Source organism: Bufo gargarizans, chromosome 4 (assembly GCF_014858855.1).
Source record: "Bufo gargarizans isolate SCDJY-AF-19 chromosome 4, ASM1485885v1, whole genome shotgun sequence".
Taxonomy (NCBI): Eukaryota; Metazoa; Chordata; class Amphibia; order Anura; family Bufonidae; genus Bufo; species Bufo gargarizans.
This window is the reverse complement of record NC_058083.1, coordinates 537518368-537536211: the sequence shown is the minus strand read 5'-3', so window position 1 is coordinate 537536211 and position 17844 is coordinate 537518368. Positions and strand designations below refer to the sequence as shown.

General features: G+C 44.0%; 1 protein-coding gene across 1 annotated transcript in view; it reads left to right on the top strand.

Moving 5' to 3' along the window:
* LOC122935570 (phosphofurin acidic cluster sorting protein 1-like) overlaps positions 1-17844 on the top strand; it is a 163848-nt gene that overhangs the window by 95167 nt on the left and 50837 nt on the right. The window contains exons 14-15 of the mRNA XM_044291334.1: positions 2733-2837; positions 11371-11474. Coding sequence (XP_044147269.1) covers positions 2733-2837; positions 11371-11474 — 209 coding nt within the window. The remainder of the gene's footprint in view (positions 1-2732; positions 2838-11370; positions 11475-17844) is intronic.

The window sequence follows — 17844 nt, the reverse complement described above, 5'->3', positions numbered from 1 at the left end:
TCTGCTCAGGTGTCCTCTCCACATACAAGTATCATATGTCTGCTCAGGTGTCCTCTCCACATACAAGTATCATATGTCTGCTCACGTGTCCTATCCACATACAAGTATCATATGTCTGCTTCCGTGTCCTCTCCAGATACAAGTGTCATATGTCTGCTCCCGTGTCCTCTCCAGATACAAGTGTCAAATGTCTGCTCCCGTGTCCTCTCCACATACAATCATCATATGTCTGCTCCCGTGTCCTCTCCACATACAAGTATCATTTGTCTGCTCCCGTGTCCTCTCCACATACAACCATCATATGTCTGCTCAGGTGTCCTCTCCACATACAAGTATCATATGTCTGCTCACGTGTCCTCTTCACATACAAGTATCATATGTCTGCTCACGTGTCCTCTCCACATACAACCATCATATGTCTGCTCCCGTGTCATCTCCACATACAAGTATCATATGTCTGCTCCCGTGTCCTCTCCACATACAAGTATATGTCTGCTCATGTGTCCTCTCCAGATACAAGTGTCATATGTCTGCTCCCGTGTCCTCTCCACATACAAGTATTATAAGTCTGCTCTCGTGTCCTCTCCACATACAAGTATCATATGTCTGCTCCCGTGTCCTCTCTACATACAACCATCATATGTCTGCTCAGGTGTCCTCTCCACATACAACCATCATATGTCTGCTCAGGTGTCCTCTCCACATGCAAGTATCATATGTCTGCTCCCGTGTCCTCTCCAGATACAAGTGTCATATGTCTGCTCACGTGTCCTCTCCACATACAAGTATCATTTGTCTGCTCCCGTGTCCTCTCCACATACAACCATCATATGTCTGCTCAGGTGTCCTCTCCACATACAAGTATCATATGTCTGCTCCTATGTCCTCTCCACATACAAGTATCATATGTCTGCTCACGTGTCCTCTCCACATACAAGTATCATATGTCTGCTCCCGTGTCCTCTCCACATACAAGTATCATATGTCTGCTCCCGTGTCCTCTCCACATACAAGTATCATATGTCTGCTCAGGTGTCCTCTCCACATACAAGTATCATATGTCTGCTCCCGTGTCCTCTCCACATACAACCATCATATGTCTGCTCAGGTGTCCTCTCCACATGCAAGTATCATATGTCTGCTCCCGTGTCCTCTCCACATACAAGTATCATATGTCTGCTCACGTGTCCTCTCCACATACAAGTGTCATATGTCTGCTCCCGTGTCCTCTCCACATACAAGTATCATATGTCTGCTCACGTGTCCTCTCCACATACAAGTATTATATGTCTGCTCTCGTGTCCTCTCCACATACAAGTATCATATGTCTGCTCACGTGTCCTCTCCACATACAACTATCATATGTCTTCTCACGTGTCCTCTCCACATACAAGTATCATATGTCTGCTCACGTGTCCTCTCCACATACAAGTATCATATGTCTGCTCCCGTGTCCTCTCCACATACAAGTATCATATGTCTGCTCACGTGTCTTTTCCACATACAAGTATTATATGTCTGCTCTCGTGTCCTCTCCACATACAAGTATCATATGTCTGCTCACGTGTCCTCTCCACATACAACTATCATATGTCTTGTCACGTGTCCTCTCCACATACAAGTATCATATGTCTGCTCACGTGTCCTCTCCACATACAAGTATCATATGTCTGCTCACGTGTCATCTTCACATACAAGTATCATATGTCTGCTCACGTGTCCTCTCCACATACAAGTATCATATGTCTGCTCCTGTGTCCTCTCCACATACAAGTATCATATGTCTGCTCACGTGTCCTCTCCACATACAAGTATCATATGTCTGCTCATGTGTCATCTTCACATACAAGTATTATATGTCTGCTCACGTGTCCTCTCCACATACAAGTATCATATGTCTGCTCCCGTGTCCTCTCCACATACAACCATCATATGTCTGCTCCCGTGTCCTCTCCACATACAAGTATTATATGTCTGCTCACGTGTCCTCTCCACATACAAGTATCATATGTCTGCTCCCGTGTCCTCTCCACATACAAGTATCATATGTCTGCTCACGTGTCCTCTCCACATACAACTATCATATGTCTGCTCACGTGTCATCTCCACATACAAGTATCATATGTCTGCTCACGTGTCATCTTCACATACAAGTATCATATGTCTGCTCACGTGTCCTCTCCACATACAAGTATTATATGTCTGCTCACGTGTCCTCTCCACATACAAGTATCATATGTCTGCTCCCGTGTCCTCTCCACATACAAGTATCATATGTCTGCTCACGTGTCCTCTCCACATACAAGTATCATATGTCTGCTCCCGTGTCCTCTCCACATACAAGTATCATATGTCTTCTCACGTGTCCTCTCCACAAACAAGTATCATATGTCTGCTCACGTGTCCTCTCCACATACAAGTATCATATGTCTGCTCACGTGTCATCTTCACATACAAGTATCATATGTCTGCTCACGTGTCCTCTTCACATACTATCTCCATGTATTATTATCATATATTCATCATGTCACCCTCACGTGTCATCTCCGTGTATTGTCCACGAAATGTGTGTATTCTGCGGAAGGCTCTAGAATAGTTATTTATTTTTTTCACGTCTCATGTTCCCCCTGTAGCCATCCCTATCACCTGATGTAGTGCACATGTATGTAGATATACTATGTGTGTATCTTTTCACATGTATGGTGCTGCAGTGACCCTGCTCTTCTCCACAGGTTCCACGAAAGTCAGTTTTTGATGAATTAAATGAAGTCCTGGGTTCAGATCAGCAGCTTCCTGAGAGCGTGATCCTGGTGAACACCTCAGACTGGCACGGACAGGTAAACTGAGGGGGTGGTAACTGCCACAAGGGTTAGGGTCGCCCACTGAAAACTCAAGGAATGTCCTACTGTTGAGGCCACGTGCCTGCTCCAGGCAGACGGCGGCGACGTTCCTGCTCCATGCAGACGGCGGCCACGTGCCTGCTCCATGCAGAAGGCGGCCACGTGCCTGCTCCATGCAGAAGGCGGCCACGTGCCTGCTCATGCAGAAGGCGGCCACGTGCCTGCTCCATGCAGAAGGCGGCCACGTGCCTGCTCCATGCAGACGGCGGCCACGTGCCTGCTCCATGCAGACGGCGGCCACGTGCCTGCTCCATGCAGACGGCGGCCACGTGCCTGCTCCATGCAGAAGGCGGCCACGTGCCTGCTCCATTCACACACGTCAGACACATCTTCAGTTTCTACATAGCTCAGCATAGTCTATCAGACACGTCTTCAGTTTCTACATAGCTCAGCATAGTCTATCAGACACGTCTTCAGTTTCTACATAGCTCAGCATAGTCTATTAGACACGTCTTCAGTTTCTACATAGCTCAGCATAGTCTATCAGACACGTCTTCAGTTTCTACATAGCTCAGCATAGTCTATCAGACACGTCTTCAGTTTCTACATAGCTCAGCATAGTCTCAGACACGTCTTCAGTTTCTACATAGCTCATCATAGTCTATCAGACACGTCTTCAGTTTCTACATAGCTCAGCATAGTCTATCAGACACGTCTTCAGTTTCTACATAGCTCAGCATAGTCTATCAGACACGTCTTCAGTTTCTACATAGCTCAGCATAGTCTCAGACACGTCTTCAGTTTCTACATAGCTCAGCATAGTCTATCAGACACGTCTTCAGTTTCTACATAGCTCAGCATAGTCTATCAGACACGTCTTCAGTTTCTACATAGCTCAGCATAGTCTATCAGACACGTCTTCAGTTTCTACATAGCTCAGCATAGTCTATTAGACACGTCTTCAGTTTCTACATAGCTTAGCATAGTCTATCAGACACGTCTTCAGTTTCTACATAGCTCAGCATAGTCTATCAGACACGTCTTCAGTTTCTGCATAGCTCAGCATAGTCTGTCAGACACGTCTTCAGTTTCTACATAGCTCAGCATAGTCTATCAGACACGTCTTCAGTTTCTACATAGCTCAGCATAGTCTCAGACACGTCTTCAGTTTCTACATAGCTCAGCATAGTCTATCAGACACGTCTTCAGTTTCTACATAGCTCAGCATAGTCTGTCAGACACGTCTTCAGTTTCTACATAGCTCAGCATAGTCTATCAGACACGTCTTCAGTTTCTACATAGCTCAGCATAGTCTATTAGACACGTCTTCAGTTTCTACATAGCTTAGCATAGTCTATCAGACACGTCTTCAGTTTCTACATAGCTCAGCATAGTCTATCAGACACGTCTTCAGTTTCTACATAGCTCAGCATAGTCTATTAGACACGTCTTCAGTTTCTACATAGCTTAGCATAGTCTATCAGACACGTCTTCAGTTTCTACATAGCTCAGCATAGTCTGTCAGACACGTCTTCAGTTTCTACATAGCTCAGCATAGACTATCAGACACGTCTTCAGTTTCTACATAGCTCAGCATAGTCTATTAGACACGTCTTCAGTTTCTACATAGCTCAGCATAGTCTATCAGACACGTCTTCAGTTTCTACATAGCTCAGCATAGTCTATCAGACACGTCTTCAGTTTCTACATAGCTCAGCATAGTCTGTCAGACACGTCTTCAGTTTCTACATAGCTCAGCATAGTCTATCAGACACGTCTTCAGTTTCTACATAGCTCAGCATAGTCTGTCAGACACGTCTTCAGTTTCTACATAGCTCAGCATAGTCTATCAGACACGTCTTCAGTTTCTACATAGCTCAGCATAGTCTGTCAGACACGTCTTCAGTTTCTGCATAGCTCAGCATAGTCTATCAGACACGTCTTCAGTTTCTACATAGCTCAGCATAGTCTGTCAGACACGTCTTCAGTTTCTACATAGCTCAGCATAGTCTATCAGACACGTCTTCAGTTTCTACATAGCTCAGCATAGTCTATCAGACATGTCTTCAGTTTCTACATAGCTCAGCATAGTCTATCAGACACGTCTTCAGTTTCTACATAGCTCAGCATAGTCTATCAGACACGTCTTCAGTTTCTACATAGCTCAGCATAGTCTATTAGACACGTCTTCAGTTTCTACATAGCTTAGCATAGTCTATCAGACACGTCTTCAGTTTCTACATAGCTTAGCATAGTCTATCAGACACGTCTTCAGTTTCTACATAGCTCAGCATAGTCTATCAGACACGTCTTCAGTTTCTACATAGCTCAGCATAGTCTATCAGACACGTCTTCAGTTTCTACATAGCTCAGCATAGTCTCAGACACGTCTTCAGTTTCTACATAGCTCAGCATAGTCTATCAGACACGTCTTCAGTTTCTACATAGCTCAGCATAGTCTATTAGACACGTCTTCAGTTTCTACATAGCTCAGCATAGTCTATCAGACACGTCTTCAGTTTCTACATAGCTCAGCATAGTCTATCAGACACGTCTTCAGTTCCTACATAGCTCAGCATAGTCTATTAGACACGTCTTCAGTTTCTACATAGCTCAGCATAGTCTATCAGACACGTCTTCAGTTTCTACATAGCTCAGCATAGTCTATCAGACAGGTCTTCAGTTTCTACATAGCTCAGCATAGTCTGTCAGACACGTCTTCAGTTTCTACATAGCTCAGCATAGTCTATCAGACACGTCTTCAGTTTCTACATAGCTCAGCATAGTCTATCAGACACGTCTTCAGTTTCTACATAGCTCAGCATAGTCTGTCAGACACGTCTTCAGTTTCTACATAGCTCAGCATAGTCTATCAGACACGTCTTCAGTTTCTACATAGCTCAGCATAGTCTATCAGACACGTCTTCAGTTTCTACATAGCTCAGCATAGTCTATCAGACAGGTCTTCAGTTTCTACATAGCTCAGCATAGTCTGTCAGACAGGTCTTCAGTTTCTACATAGCTCAGCATAGTCTGTCAGACACGTCTTCAGTTTCTACATAGCTCAGCATAGTCTCAGACACGTCTTCAGTTTCTACATAGCTCAGCATAGTCTATCAGACACGTCTTCAGTTCCTACATAGCTCAGCATAGTCTGTCAGACACGTCTTCAGTTTCTACATAGCTCAGCATAGTCTGTCAGACACGTCTTCAGTTTCTACATAGCTCAGCATAGTCTGTCAGACACGTCTTCAGTTTCTACATAGCTCAGCATAGTCTCAGACACGTCTTCAGTTTCTACATAGCTCAGCATAGTCTATCAGACACGTCTTCAGTTCCTACATAGCTCAGCATAGTCTGTCAGACACGTCTTCAGTTTCTACATAGCTCAGCATAGTCTGTCAGACACGTCTTCAGTTTCTACATAGCTCAGCATAGTCTCAGACAGGTCTTCAGTTTCTACATAGCTCAGCATAGTCTGTCAGACACGTCTTCAGTTTCTACATAGCTCAGCATAGTCTCAGACACGTCTTCAGTTTCTACATAGCTCAGCATAGTCTATCAGACACGTCTTCAGTTTCTACATAGCTCAGCATAGTCTGTCAGACACGTCTTCAGTTTCTACATAGCTCAGCATAGTCTGTCAGACACGTCTTCAGTTTCTACATAGCTCAGCATAGTCTCAGACAGGTCTTCAGTTTCTACATAGCTCAGCATAGTCTGTCAGACACGTCTTCAGTTTCTACATAGCTCAGCATAGTCTATCAGACACGTCTTCAGTTTCTACATAGCTCAGCATAGTCTGTCAGACACGTCTTCAGTTTCTACATAGCTCAGCATAGTCTGTCAGACACGTCTTCAGTTTCTACATAGCTCAGCATAGTCTATTAAACACGTCTTCAGTTTCTACATAGCTCAGCATAGTCTATCAGACACGTCTTCAGTTTCTACATAGCTCAGCATAGTCTGTCAGACACGTCTTCAGTTTCTACATAGCTCAGCATAGTCTATCAGACAGGTCTTCAGTTTCTACGTAGCTCAGCATAGTCTAACAGACACTTCTTCAGTTTCTACGTAGCTCAGCATAGTCTATTAGACACGTCTTCAGTTTCTACATAGCTCAGCATAGTCTATCAGACACGTCTTCAGTTTCTACATAGCTCAGCATAGTCTATCAGACAGGTCTTCAGTTTCTACATAGCTTAGCATAGTCTATCAGACACGTCTTCAGTTTCTACATAGCTCAGCATAGTCTATCAGACACGTCTTCAGTTTCTACATAGCTCAGCATAGTCTATCTGACACGTCTTCAGTTTCTACATAGCTCAGCATAGTCTATCAGACACGTCTTCAGTTTCTACATAGCTCAGCATAGTCTATCAGACACGTCTTCAGTTTCTACATAGCTCAGCATAGTCTGTCAGACACGTCTTCAGTTTCTACATAGCTCAGCATAGTCTATCAGACACGTCTTCAGTTTCTACATAGCTCAGCATAGTCTATCAGACACGTCTTCAGTTTCTACATAGCTCAGCATAGTCTATTAAACACGTCTTCAGTTATCAGCCAATTGAAGCTCGCAGGCCCTTAGTCTCCACATACACACAGTTTTACTACAGGTTTCCATAACAACCCAGCCATTTTTCTTCACTGCTGTAGGAGAGCTTTAAAATAAATCTGTCACCAGGATAATCGCGCTTGCAGTAAAGCCGTGGCCCGATAGCAGTTAGTAGCTTATTTCCAGATGTGCCTTTGTTCCAGCAATAGATGTTTTTATCCTCTGAAAATCCAGTTTATTTGGTATGCAAATGAGCCAGTAAGGTGCCCAGAGGGGGTTATTCTTGCAGGAAGGAGCCCAGGCCCGCCCCCTGCCACAATGTGTCCACCCACCCCTCCTACATCACATTCAAGCCATAACTCTGCCCCCAGGTGCTGCCAAGCCACGCCCCTTATCTGGTTATGCCCCGCACCCTCCCACTCCGCAGCCGCCGGGGATTGAAAAAATTAAGGTAAAAATCAACTTCTGTCAGCTGCGGGGGGGGGGGGACTTTCTCCATACAGCTCACACTCAGACACCACAGTGCTGCTGTCCGAGAGTGAGCTGTTCAAAAGGACATCCTTGTGTCCGTCCAGGCCCTAGCCGGACGGAGGACAGGGAGTCTGAAAGCCGTAATGTTCTGCCTAAAACCAGACCTATGGCCACCGCAGGGGCAGGCCTCTGTGGAGGTCACTGTTAAAGGGGCAGGTGCTGTGGAGGTCACTGTTAGGGATACAGGATGCTGTGGAGGTCACTGTTAAAGGGACGGGTGCTGTTAAGGTCTCTGTAAAGGGGGCAGGGAATGGAGGAGGTCACAGTTAAGGGGACGGTCCGCTATGGAGGTCAGTGTTAAGGGACGGGTGCTGTGGAGGTCACTGTTAAAGGGGCGGGTGCTGTGGAGGTCACTGTTAGGGATACAGGATGCTGTGGAGGTCACTGTTAAAGGGGCGGGTGCTGTGGAGGTCACTGTTAGGGATACAGGATGCTGTGGAGGTCACTGTTAAAGGGACGGGTGCTGTTAAGGTCTCTGTAAAGGGGGCAGGGAACGGAGGAGGTCACAGTTAAGGGGACGGTCCGCTATGGAGGTCAGTGTTAAGGGACGGGTGCTGTAGAGGCCACTGTCCACAGTGAAGTTCCAGCTCACCTGAATTTTAGTTAACCCCTTGTGCGCGGAACAAAATGGGCAAGGCCTTGATAACGAGGTAGCAGCTCCGGCTCTTCAGTGCAGTTGCGCTGCCTGTTTCTGTATTTCAGGTAACTACATTAAAACGTGTGGACAAGTCCTCCCCCTCCAACAGCAGTTTACGCGTTTCAGACCCTGGTCATAACTGATACAACATGCCGAGCTCTGTGGTTTCTATACGTGGTCCAGCTCACCGGGAGGGAGGACGCCTCATTACCTGGGAAGGCATTAGTGATTCTATCCTCTGATTACATAGAAGACGTTCTGTGAACCGCGTCAGTGTCTTCGATGTCCAATTCCTGATTCATAAATATTCTAGAAATCAAGACCTATTGTTTGGCCATAAAAACGCATCGTGTGAACAGAGGAAAGAGACAAACTAGAGTCCTGATTCTATGATGTGAGTCACAATATATAAATGGCGGATATTAAAGAACTATGTTATATGAAAAAAGAAATGAAAATTAATAAAAAAATAATTAACAAAAAAGTATATAATTAAATGAATATTCCATTAATTCGGAATAACTAGTAACTCTAGTGGAAATCTAGTGTTGAGTCCGCATATCCAATGTGCTTCTCCCGGCACCACCTCTAGGGGGAGCTACCGCTCTTCCCACGGCATAGCATCTGTTCATGAATGAAGTGTCGCTACATTTGAAATGTTTGTGCATGACGGATTAGTGATACGATTGACGTGCTGTCTACATATTGCAAGTTGCACAATTCACATTTTATGATATAAACAACTCCTGTTGTGTTGCAATTGATATAAGATTTAACAGAAAAGGTAACTGAATTGTGGAAGGTTTTCACTGGTGCGGCGAATCCGCATGTTTTACAAGGATGGCTTCCACATTTAGTGAAGCCTATGTATTTCATCGGATGAGGGTTTGCTAGTACGTGAAAAAAATGAAGGGGACAGAGAATTCGCTTTCTTCCTGGAACTCTGGAGTTGGTCTGTAGTTTCTGCTCTCTTCATCCAGCAGAGCTGAAGGTGCTCTAGCTGGGATATATATGGACATGTCTCAGCCGAGACTATGTCCTTGCTGTCCTCCCTAAGAAGGGGTACTCCTGAACACTATCACACACCCTTCCCCTAGCAGGGGTGGATGACACACTCACACTAACTTCCTTCTCCACCCATACTGCAGGATGTGGGTCCAGCCCACCCCTCTAAAGAGGGGGAGCTAAGCTGGAATAAACTATTCCAGCTTAGATACACTAAACTGTAACTTGTACCTGCCAATGAGTTGCTGCCACCTGCTGGTAACCAGGCTAATTACATGAACAATTGCATTTACTATAGATTTATATGCACATTTGTGGAAGACATAAGCAAAATCATATCTGATGACAGTATAAAGGCTCCTAGGAGATAGTAGCGGGCTAGAGGCGTGTAGTAACACAACTCTGGGGTGTTACATTTGTGCAATACTATTTGTAATCCACAGGGAAATGATGTCTGTCTCTTGTAGCTGTAATCCTTACTCCAGCTCCCAGCATATAGCACCCTATGAGCAGCCAGTGAGATAGGAAGGTGTCAGCAGATACGTCCCTTAGGGCTATGCATTAGCTTGCAGCCCGTACACTGCAATGTAACTGTACTCGGAACGTTATTGCATGTCCAAATGCCACTTCAACAGTGTGGTGCAATGTGACGTGGCAGAGCCGCATTTACAGTTCCTTGAGCAGTTTCTTGGTGCTTGATCTTATTTCCTGGTCCACTCCAGAACTGGATCCCACAGACACGACACTCCTGGGGGTCGTCGCTGCAAACCTCCTCTTCGTGCTGTTGCCAGTCTCCACCGTGAGCCAGTCCATTCCCTTCCAGATTCTGCAGAGACGATTCCTTCTGGTTTCCAGCAGCACCAAGCACAGCCTCCGTCTGCTCACTTCTGCTCCTAGAGGCACCTCCTCCCCTTGCACAGGGAGAGTGTGATGCAATAAGTCATTTGCTAAGTGCAGTGTCAAACCTGCATATTCAGTTTGCTATCACACTTGTAAGGGTCTAAAACAGCCCATAAATTAGATATTTTCCAACTTTGCTAACTAAATAGATTATTAGTATTCCTCTGATAGGCAGCTCCAATGTAGACTTTTTCCATCTCACCCTTTGCTGCCATCTACTGACCAAAGTGAGATGTTGCAGTATTTATGCAATTTACAACATAGCAGAGAAACATTTAAGATCCCTTGCCCCACATCCTTACAACCACGCAGTGGCCACAATGCTGCAGGGAGCTATATCCCCTCCTGGAACAATTGCTGACACAACAGAAACCCCTTTTTGCACAAAGAAGGACATTTTCACTAAATATCCATTGTTCTGAGTCTCCTGTTCACAGCGGAAATGAATGTATTGCTGATACAAGTCGTCAGATTGTGATACTTTTTAAAGAGCTTCATATTGCAGAAACATTTTATTTTCAGGTCAAATAAGTGGGACAACAGCTTGTCCATATCTCACACCTGTCTCTTACTTCAGTCTATGAGCGTCGGATTTCCACAAACATTTCAGACAAGTTTCTTTGTTGATTCCACCAGATATAAATGGACAAGGTCTCACACAAACATGTCTAACAAGTCTTCAATGTATACATATGTCACGGTGGCTTTGTCAGACAGAATGAGGTCTAAGTGATCAGAGACTCCATAGTCACACTTTATAGGATCCAGCTCTGTTCGGACATCCTTTACCTCAGCCCCCGACCATGATGTAGTGCTGAGAAGCCATACACCGAGTGCTGCCTCTATCTAGGTCTTCTACCCTGGTCACCTGTAACCCAGATCTCCTTCTAATTATGCAGTATCTCAGAGAACACCTACATGGGAAACTTCTGACCGTCTCCACCTGTTCTTCAGCTGATGTCCAGGCAGCGTTCAGTGGTATCATCACTCGCATCCAGAGATAGTGAGTACACGTCATACCACGTCTTCTACAGTCACATGTATCGCCATATAGTGAGTACATGTCATACCACGTCTCCTACAGTCACATGTATTGTCATATAGTGAGAACACATCATACCACATCTCCTACAGTCACATGTATTGTCATATAGTGAGAACATGTCATACCACGTCTCCTACAGTCACATGTATTGTCATATAGTGAGAACACGTCATACCACGTCTTCTACAGTCACATGTATTGTCATATAGTGAGAACATGTCATACCACGTCTTCTACAGTCACATGTATTGTCATATAGTGAGAACATGTCATACCACGTCTCCTACAGTCACATGTATTGTCATATAGTGAGTACATGTCATACCACGTCTCCTACAGTCACATGTATCCTCATATAGTGAGAACACATCATACCACGTCTCCTACAGTCACATGTATTGTCATATAGTGAGAACACATCATACCACGTCTCCTACAGTCACATGTATTGTCATATAGCGAGAACACGTCATACCACGTCTTCTACAGTCAAATGTATCGCCATATAGTGAGTACATGTCATACCACGTCTTTTACAGTCACATGTATCCTCATATAGTGAGTACATGTCATACCACGTCTCCTACAGTCACATGTATTGTCATATAGTGAGTACATGTCATACCACGTCTTTTACAGTCACATGTATCCTCATATAGTGAGAACACGTCATACCACGTCTCCTACAGTCACATGTATCCTCATATAGTGAGAACACGTCATACCACGTCTCCTACAGTCACATGTATTGTCATATAGCAAGAACACGTCATACCATGTCTCCTACAGTCACATGTATCCTCATATAGTGAGAACACGTCATACCACGTCTCCCACAGTCACATGTATTGTCATATAGTGAGAACACGTCATACCACGTCTCCTACAGTCACATGTATCCTCATATAGTGAGAACACATCATACCACGTCTCCTACAGTCACATGTATCCTCATATAGTGAGAACACGTCATACCACGTCTCCTACAGTCACATGTATCCTCATATAGTGAGAACACATCATACCACGTCTCCTACAGTCACATGTATCCTCATATAGCGAGAACACGTCATACCACGTCTCCTACAGTCACATGTATCCTCATATAGTGAGAACACATCATACCACGTCTCCTACAGTCACATGTATCGTCATATAGTGAGAACACGTCATACCACGTCTCCTACAGTCACATGTATCCTCATATAGTGAGTACATGTCATACCACGTCTCCTACAGTCACATGTATTGTCATATAGCGAGAACACGTCATACCACGTCTCCTACAGTCACATGTATTGTCATATAGTGAGAACACATCATATCACGTCTTCTACAGTCACATGTATCCTCATATAGTGAGAACACGTCATACCACGTCTCCTACAGTCACATGTATTGTCATATAGCAAGAACACGTCATACCATGTCTCCTACAGTCACATGTATCCTCATATAGTGAGAACACGTCATACCACGTCTCCTACAGTCACATGTATTGTCATATAGTGAGAACACGTCATACCACGTCTCCTACAGTCACATGTATCCTCATATAGTGAGAACACATCATACCACGTCTCCTACAGTCACATGTATCCTCATATAGTGAGAACACGTCATACCACGTCTCCTACAGTCACATGTATCCTCATATAGTGAGAACACGTCATACCACGTCTCCTACAGTCACATGTATCCTCATATAGCGAGAACACGTCATACCACGTCTCCTACAGTCACATGTATCCTCATATAGTGAGAACACATCATACCACGTCTCCTACAGTCACATGTATCGTCATATAGTGAGAACACGTCATACCACGTCTCCTACAGTCACATGTATCCTCATATAGTGAGTACATGTCATACCACGTCTCCTACAGTCACATGTATTGTCATATAGCGAGAACACGTCATACCACGTCTCCTACAGTCACATGTATTGTCATATAGTGAGAACACATCATATCACGTCTTCTACAGTCACATGTATCCTCATATAGTGAGAACACGTCATACCACGTCTCCTACAGTCACATGTATTGTCATATAGCGAGAACACGTCATACCACGTCTTCTACAGTCAAATGTATCGCCATATAGTGAGTACATGTCATACCACGTCTTTTACAGTCACATGTATCCTCATATAGTGAGTACATGTCATACCACGTCTCCTACAGTCACATGTATTGTCATATAGTGAGTACATGTCATACCACGTCTTTTACAGTCACATGTATCCTCATATAGTGAGAACACGTCATACCACGTCTCCTACAGTCACATGTATCCTCATATAGTGAGAACACGTCATACCACGTCTCCTACAGTCACATGTATTGTCATATAGCAAGAACACGTCATACCATGTCTCCTACAGTCACATGTATCCTCATATAGTGAGAACACGTCATACCACGTCTCCTACAGTCACATGTATTGTCATATAGTGAGAACACGTCATACCACGTCTCCTACAGTCACATGTATTGTCATATAGTGAGAACACGTCATACCACGTCTCCTACAGTCACATGTATCCTCATATAGTGAGAACACGTCATACCACGTTTCCTACAGTCACATGTATCCTCATATAGTGAGAACACATCATACCACGTCTCCTACAGTCACATGTATCGTCATATAGTGAGAACACGTCATACCACGTCTCCTACAGTCACATGTATCCTCATATAGTGAGTACATGTCATACCACGTCTCCTACAGTCACATGTATTGTCATATAGCGAGAACACGTCATACCACATCTCCTACAGTCACATGTATTGTCATATAGTGAGAACACATCATATCACGTCTTCTACAGTCACATGTATCCTCATATAGTGAGAACACGTCATACCACGTCTCCTACAGTCACATGTATTGTCATATAGTGAGTACATGTCATACCACGTCTCCTACAGTCACATGTATTGTCATATAGTGAGTACATGTCATACCACGTCTTTTACAGTCACATGTATCCTCATATAGTAAGAACACGTCATACCACGTCTCCTACAGTCACATGTATCCTCATATAGTGAGAACACGTCATACCACGTCTCCTACAGTCACATGTATTGTCATATAGCAAGAACACGTCATACCATGTCTCCTACAGTCACATGTATCCTCATATAGTGAGAACACGTCATACCACGTCTCCTACAGTCACATGTATTGTCATATAGTGAGAACACGTCATACCACGTCTCCTACAGTCACATGTATCCTCATATAGTGAGAACACGTCATACCACGTCTCCTACAGTCACATGTATCCTCATATAGTGAGAACACATCATACCACGTCTCCTACAGTCACATGTATCGTCATATAGTGAGAACACGTCATACCACGTCTCCTACAGTCACATGTATCCTCATATAGTGAGTACATGTCATACCACGTCTCCTACAGTCACATGTATTGTCATATAGCGAGAACACGTCATACCACGTCTCCTACAGTCACATGTATTGTCATATAGTGAGAACACATCATATCACGTCTTCTACAGTCACATGTATCCTCATATAGTGAGAACACGTCATACCACGTCTCCTACAGTCACATGTATTGTCATATAGTGAGTACATGTCATACCACGTCTCCTACAGTCACATGTATTGTCATATAGTGAGAACATGTCATACCACGTCTCCTACAGTCACATGTATTGTCATATAGTGAGAACCCATCATACCACGTCTTCTACAGTCACATGTATCCTCATGTAGTGAGAACACGTCATACCACGTCTCCTACAGTCACATGTATTGTCATATAGCAAGAACACGTCATACCATGTCTCCTACAGTCACATGTATCCTCATATAGTGAGTACACGTCATACCACGTCTCCTACAGTCACATGTATCGCCATATAGTGAGTACATGTCATACCACGTCTTCTACAGTCACATGTATCGCCATATAGTGAGTACATGTCATACCACGTCTCCTACAGTCACATGTATTGTCATATAGTGAGAACACATCATACCACGTCTTCTACAGTCACATGTATCCTCATATAGTGAGAACACGTCATACCACGTCTCCTACAGTCACATGTATTGTCATATAGTGAGAACACATCATACCACGTCTCCTACAGTCACATGTATTGTCATATAGCAAGAACACGTCATACCATGTCTCCTACAGTCACATGTATCCTCATATAGTGAGAACACGTCATACCACGTCTCCTACAGTCACATGTATTGTCATATAGCAAGAACACGTCATACCATGTCTCCTACAGTCACATGTATCCTCATATAGTGAGAACTCGTCATACCACGTCTCCTACAGTCACATGTATTGTCATATAGCGAGAACACGTGATACCATGTCTCCTACAGTCACAAGTATCGTCATATAGTGAGTACATGTCATACCACGTCTCCTACAGTCACATGTATTGTCATATAGCGAGAACACGTCATACCACGTCTTCTACAGTCACAAGTATCGTCATATAGTGAGTACATGTCATACCACGTCTCCTACAGTCACATGTATTGTCATATAGCAAGAACACGTCATACCACGTCTCCTACAGTCACATGTATTGTCATATAGTGAGAACACGTCATACCACGTCTCCTACAGTCACATGTATTGTCATATAGCAAGAACACGTCATACCACGTCTCCTACCGTCACATGTATTGTCATATAGTGAGAACACATCATACCACGTCTTCTACAGTCACAAGTATCCCCAGATGGTGAGTACACAACATACCACGTCTCCTACAGTCACAAGTATCCCCAGATAGTGAGTACATGTCATACCACGTCTCCTACAGTCACATGTATCCTCATATAGTGAGAACACGTCATACCACGTCTTCTACAGTCACATGTATTGTCATATAGCAAGAACACGTCATACCATGTCTCCTACAGTCACATGTATTGTCATATAGCGAGAACACGTCATACCACGTCTCCTACAGTCACATGTATCCTCATATAGTGAGAACACGTCATACCACGTCTCCTACAGTCACATGTATTGTCATATAGCGAGAACACGTCATACCATGTCTCCTACAGTCACAAGTATCCCCAGATGGTGAGTACACAACATACCACGTCTCCTACAGTCACAAGTATCCCCAGATGGTGAGTACACATCATACCACGTCTTCTACAGTCACAAGTTTCCTCAGAAAGTGAGTACACATCATACCACGTCTCCTACAGTCACATGTATCCTCATATAGTGAGTACATGTCATACCACGTCTTCTACAGTCACATGTATTGTCATATAGTGAGTACACAACATACCACGTCTCCTACAGTCACATGTATCCTCAGATAGTGAGTACACAACATACCACGTCTTCTACAGTCACATGTATTGTCATATAGTGAGAACACATCATACCACGTCTTCTACAGTCACATGTATTGTCATATAGTGAGAACACATCATACCACGTCTCCTACAGTCACATGTATCCTCAGATAGTGAGTACACAACATACCACGTCTTCTACAGTCACATGTATTGTCATATAGTGAGAACACATCATACCACGTCTTCTAGTCACATATATTAGTACACATCATACCACATCTTCTGCAGTCACATGTATTGTCATATAGTCACATGTATCCACAGATGTTTATTATCATCATGCCACGTCTCTTATGAGTCACATGTATCCACAGATGGTTATTATCATCATGCCACGTCTCTTCTAGTCACATGTATCCATAGATGGTTAGAACCACCATGCCACGTCTCTTCTAGTCACATGTATCCATAGATGGTTAGAACCGCCATGCCACGTCTCTTCTAGTCACATGTATCCACAGACGGTTAGTACATGTCATTACATGTCTCCTGTAGTCACATGTATCCATAGATGGTTTGTACCATCATGCCACGTCTCTTATGAGTCACATATATTCACAGATGGTTAGTAAACGTCATTACGTGTCTCTATAGTCGCCTGTATCCACAGTTGGTTACCACCATCATGCCATGTGTCTTTTAGTCTTAGTGTTGAGCGAACTCGTGCTTTCAAGTTCGGTGTACAAGGTTCGGACTATCTAAGAAGCTGTTATGGATTCCGCTTCCACAGAATTCTATGGCGGTGTGCACTACGGAAGCCCGGAAGAGGCGTTATGTATTACATTCCGTCATAATAGAAGTCAATGGCCAACAATACATAATGCCTCTTATAGGTTTCCGTGGTGCACGCCGCCATAGAATTCCGTTATGGATTCCGCTTCTATGGACCATAACGGGATTCTTAGATAATCTGAACCTTGTACATCAAAC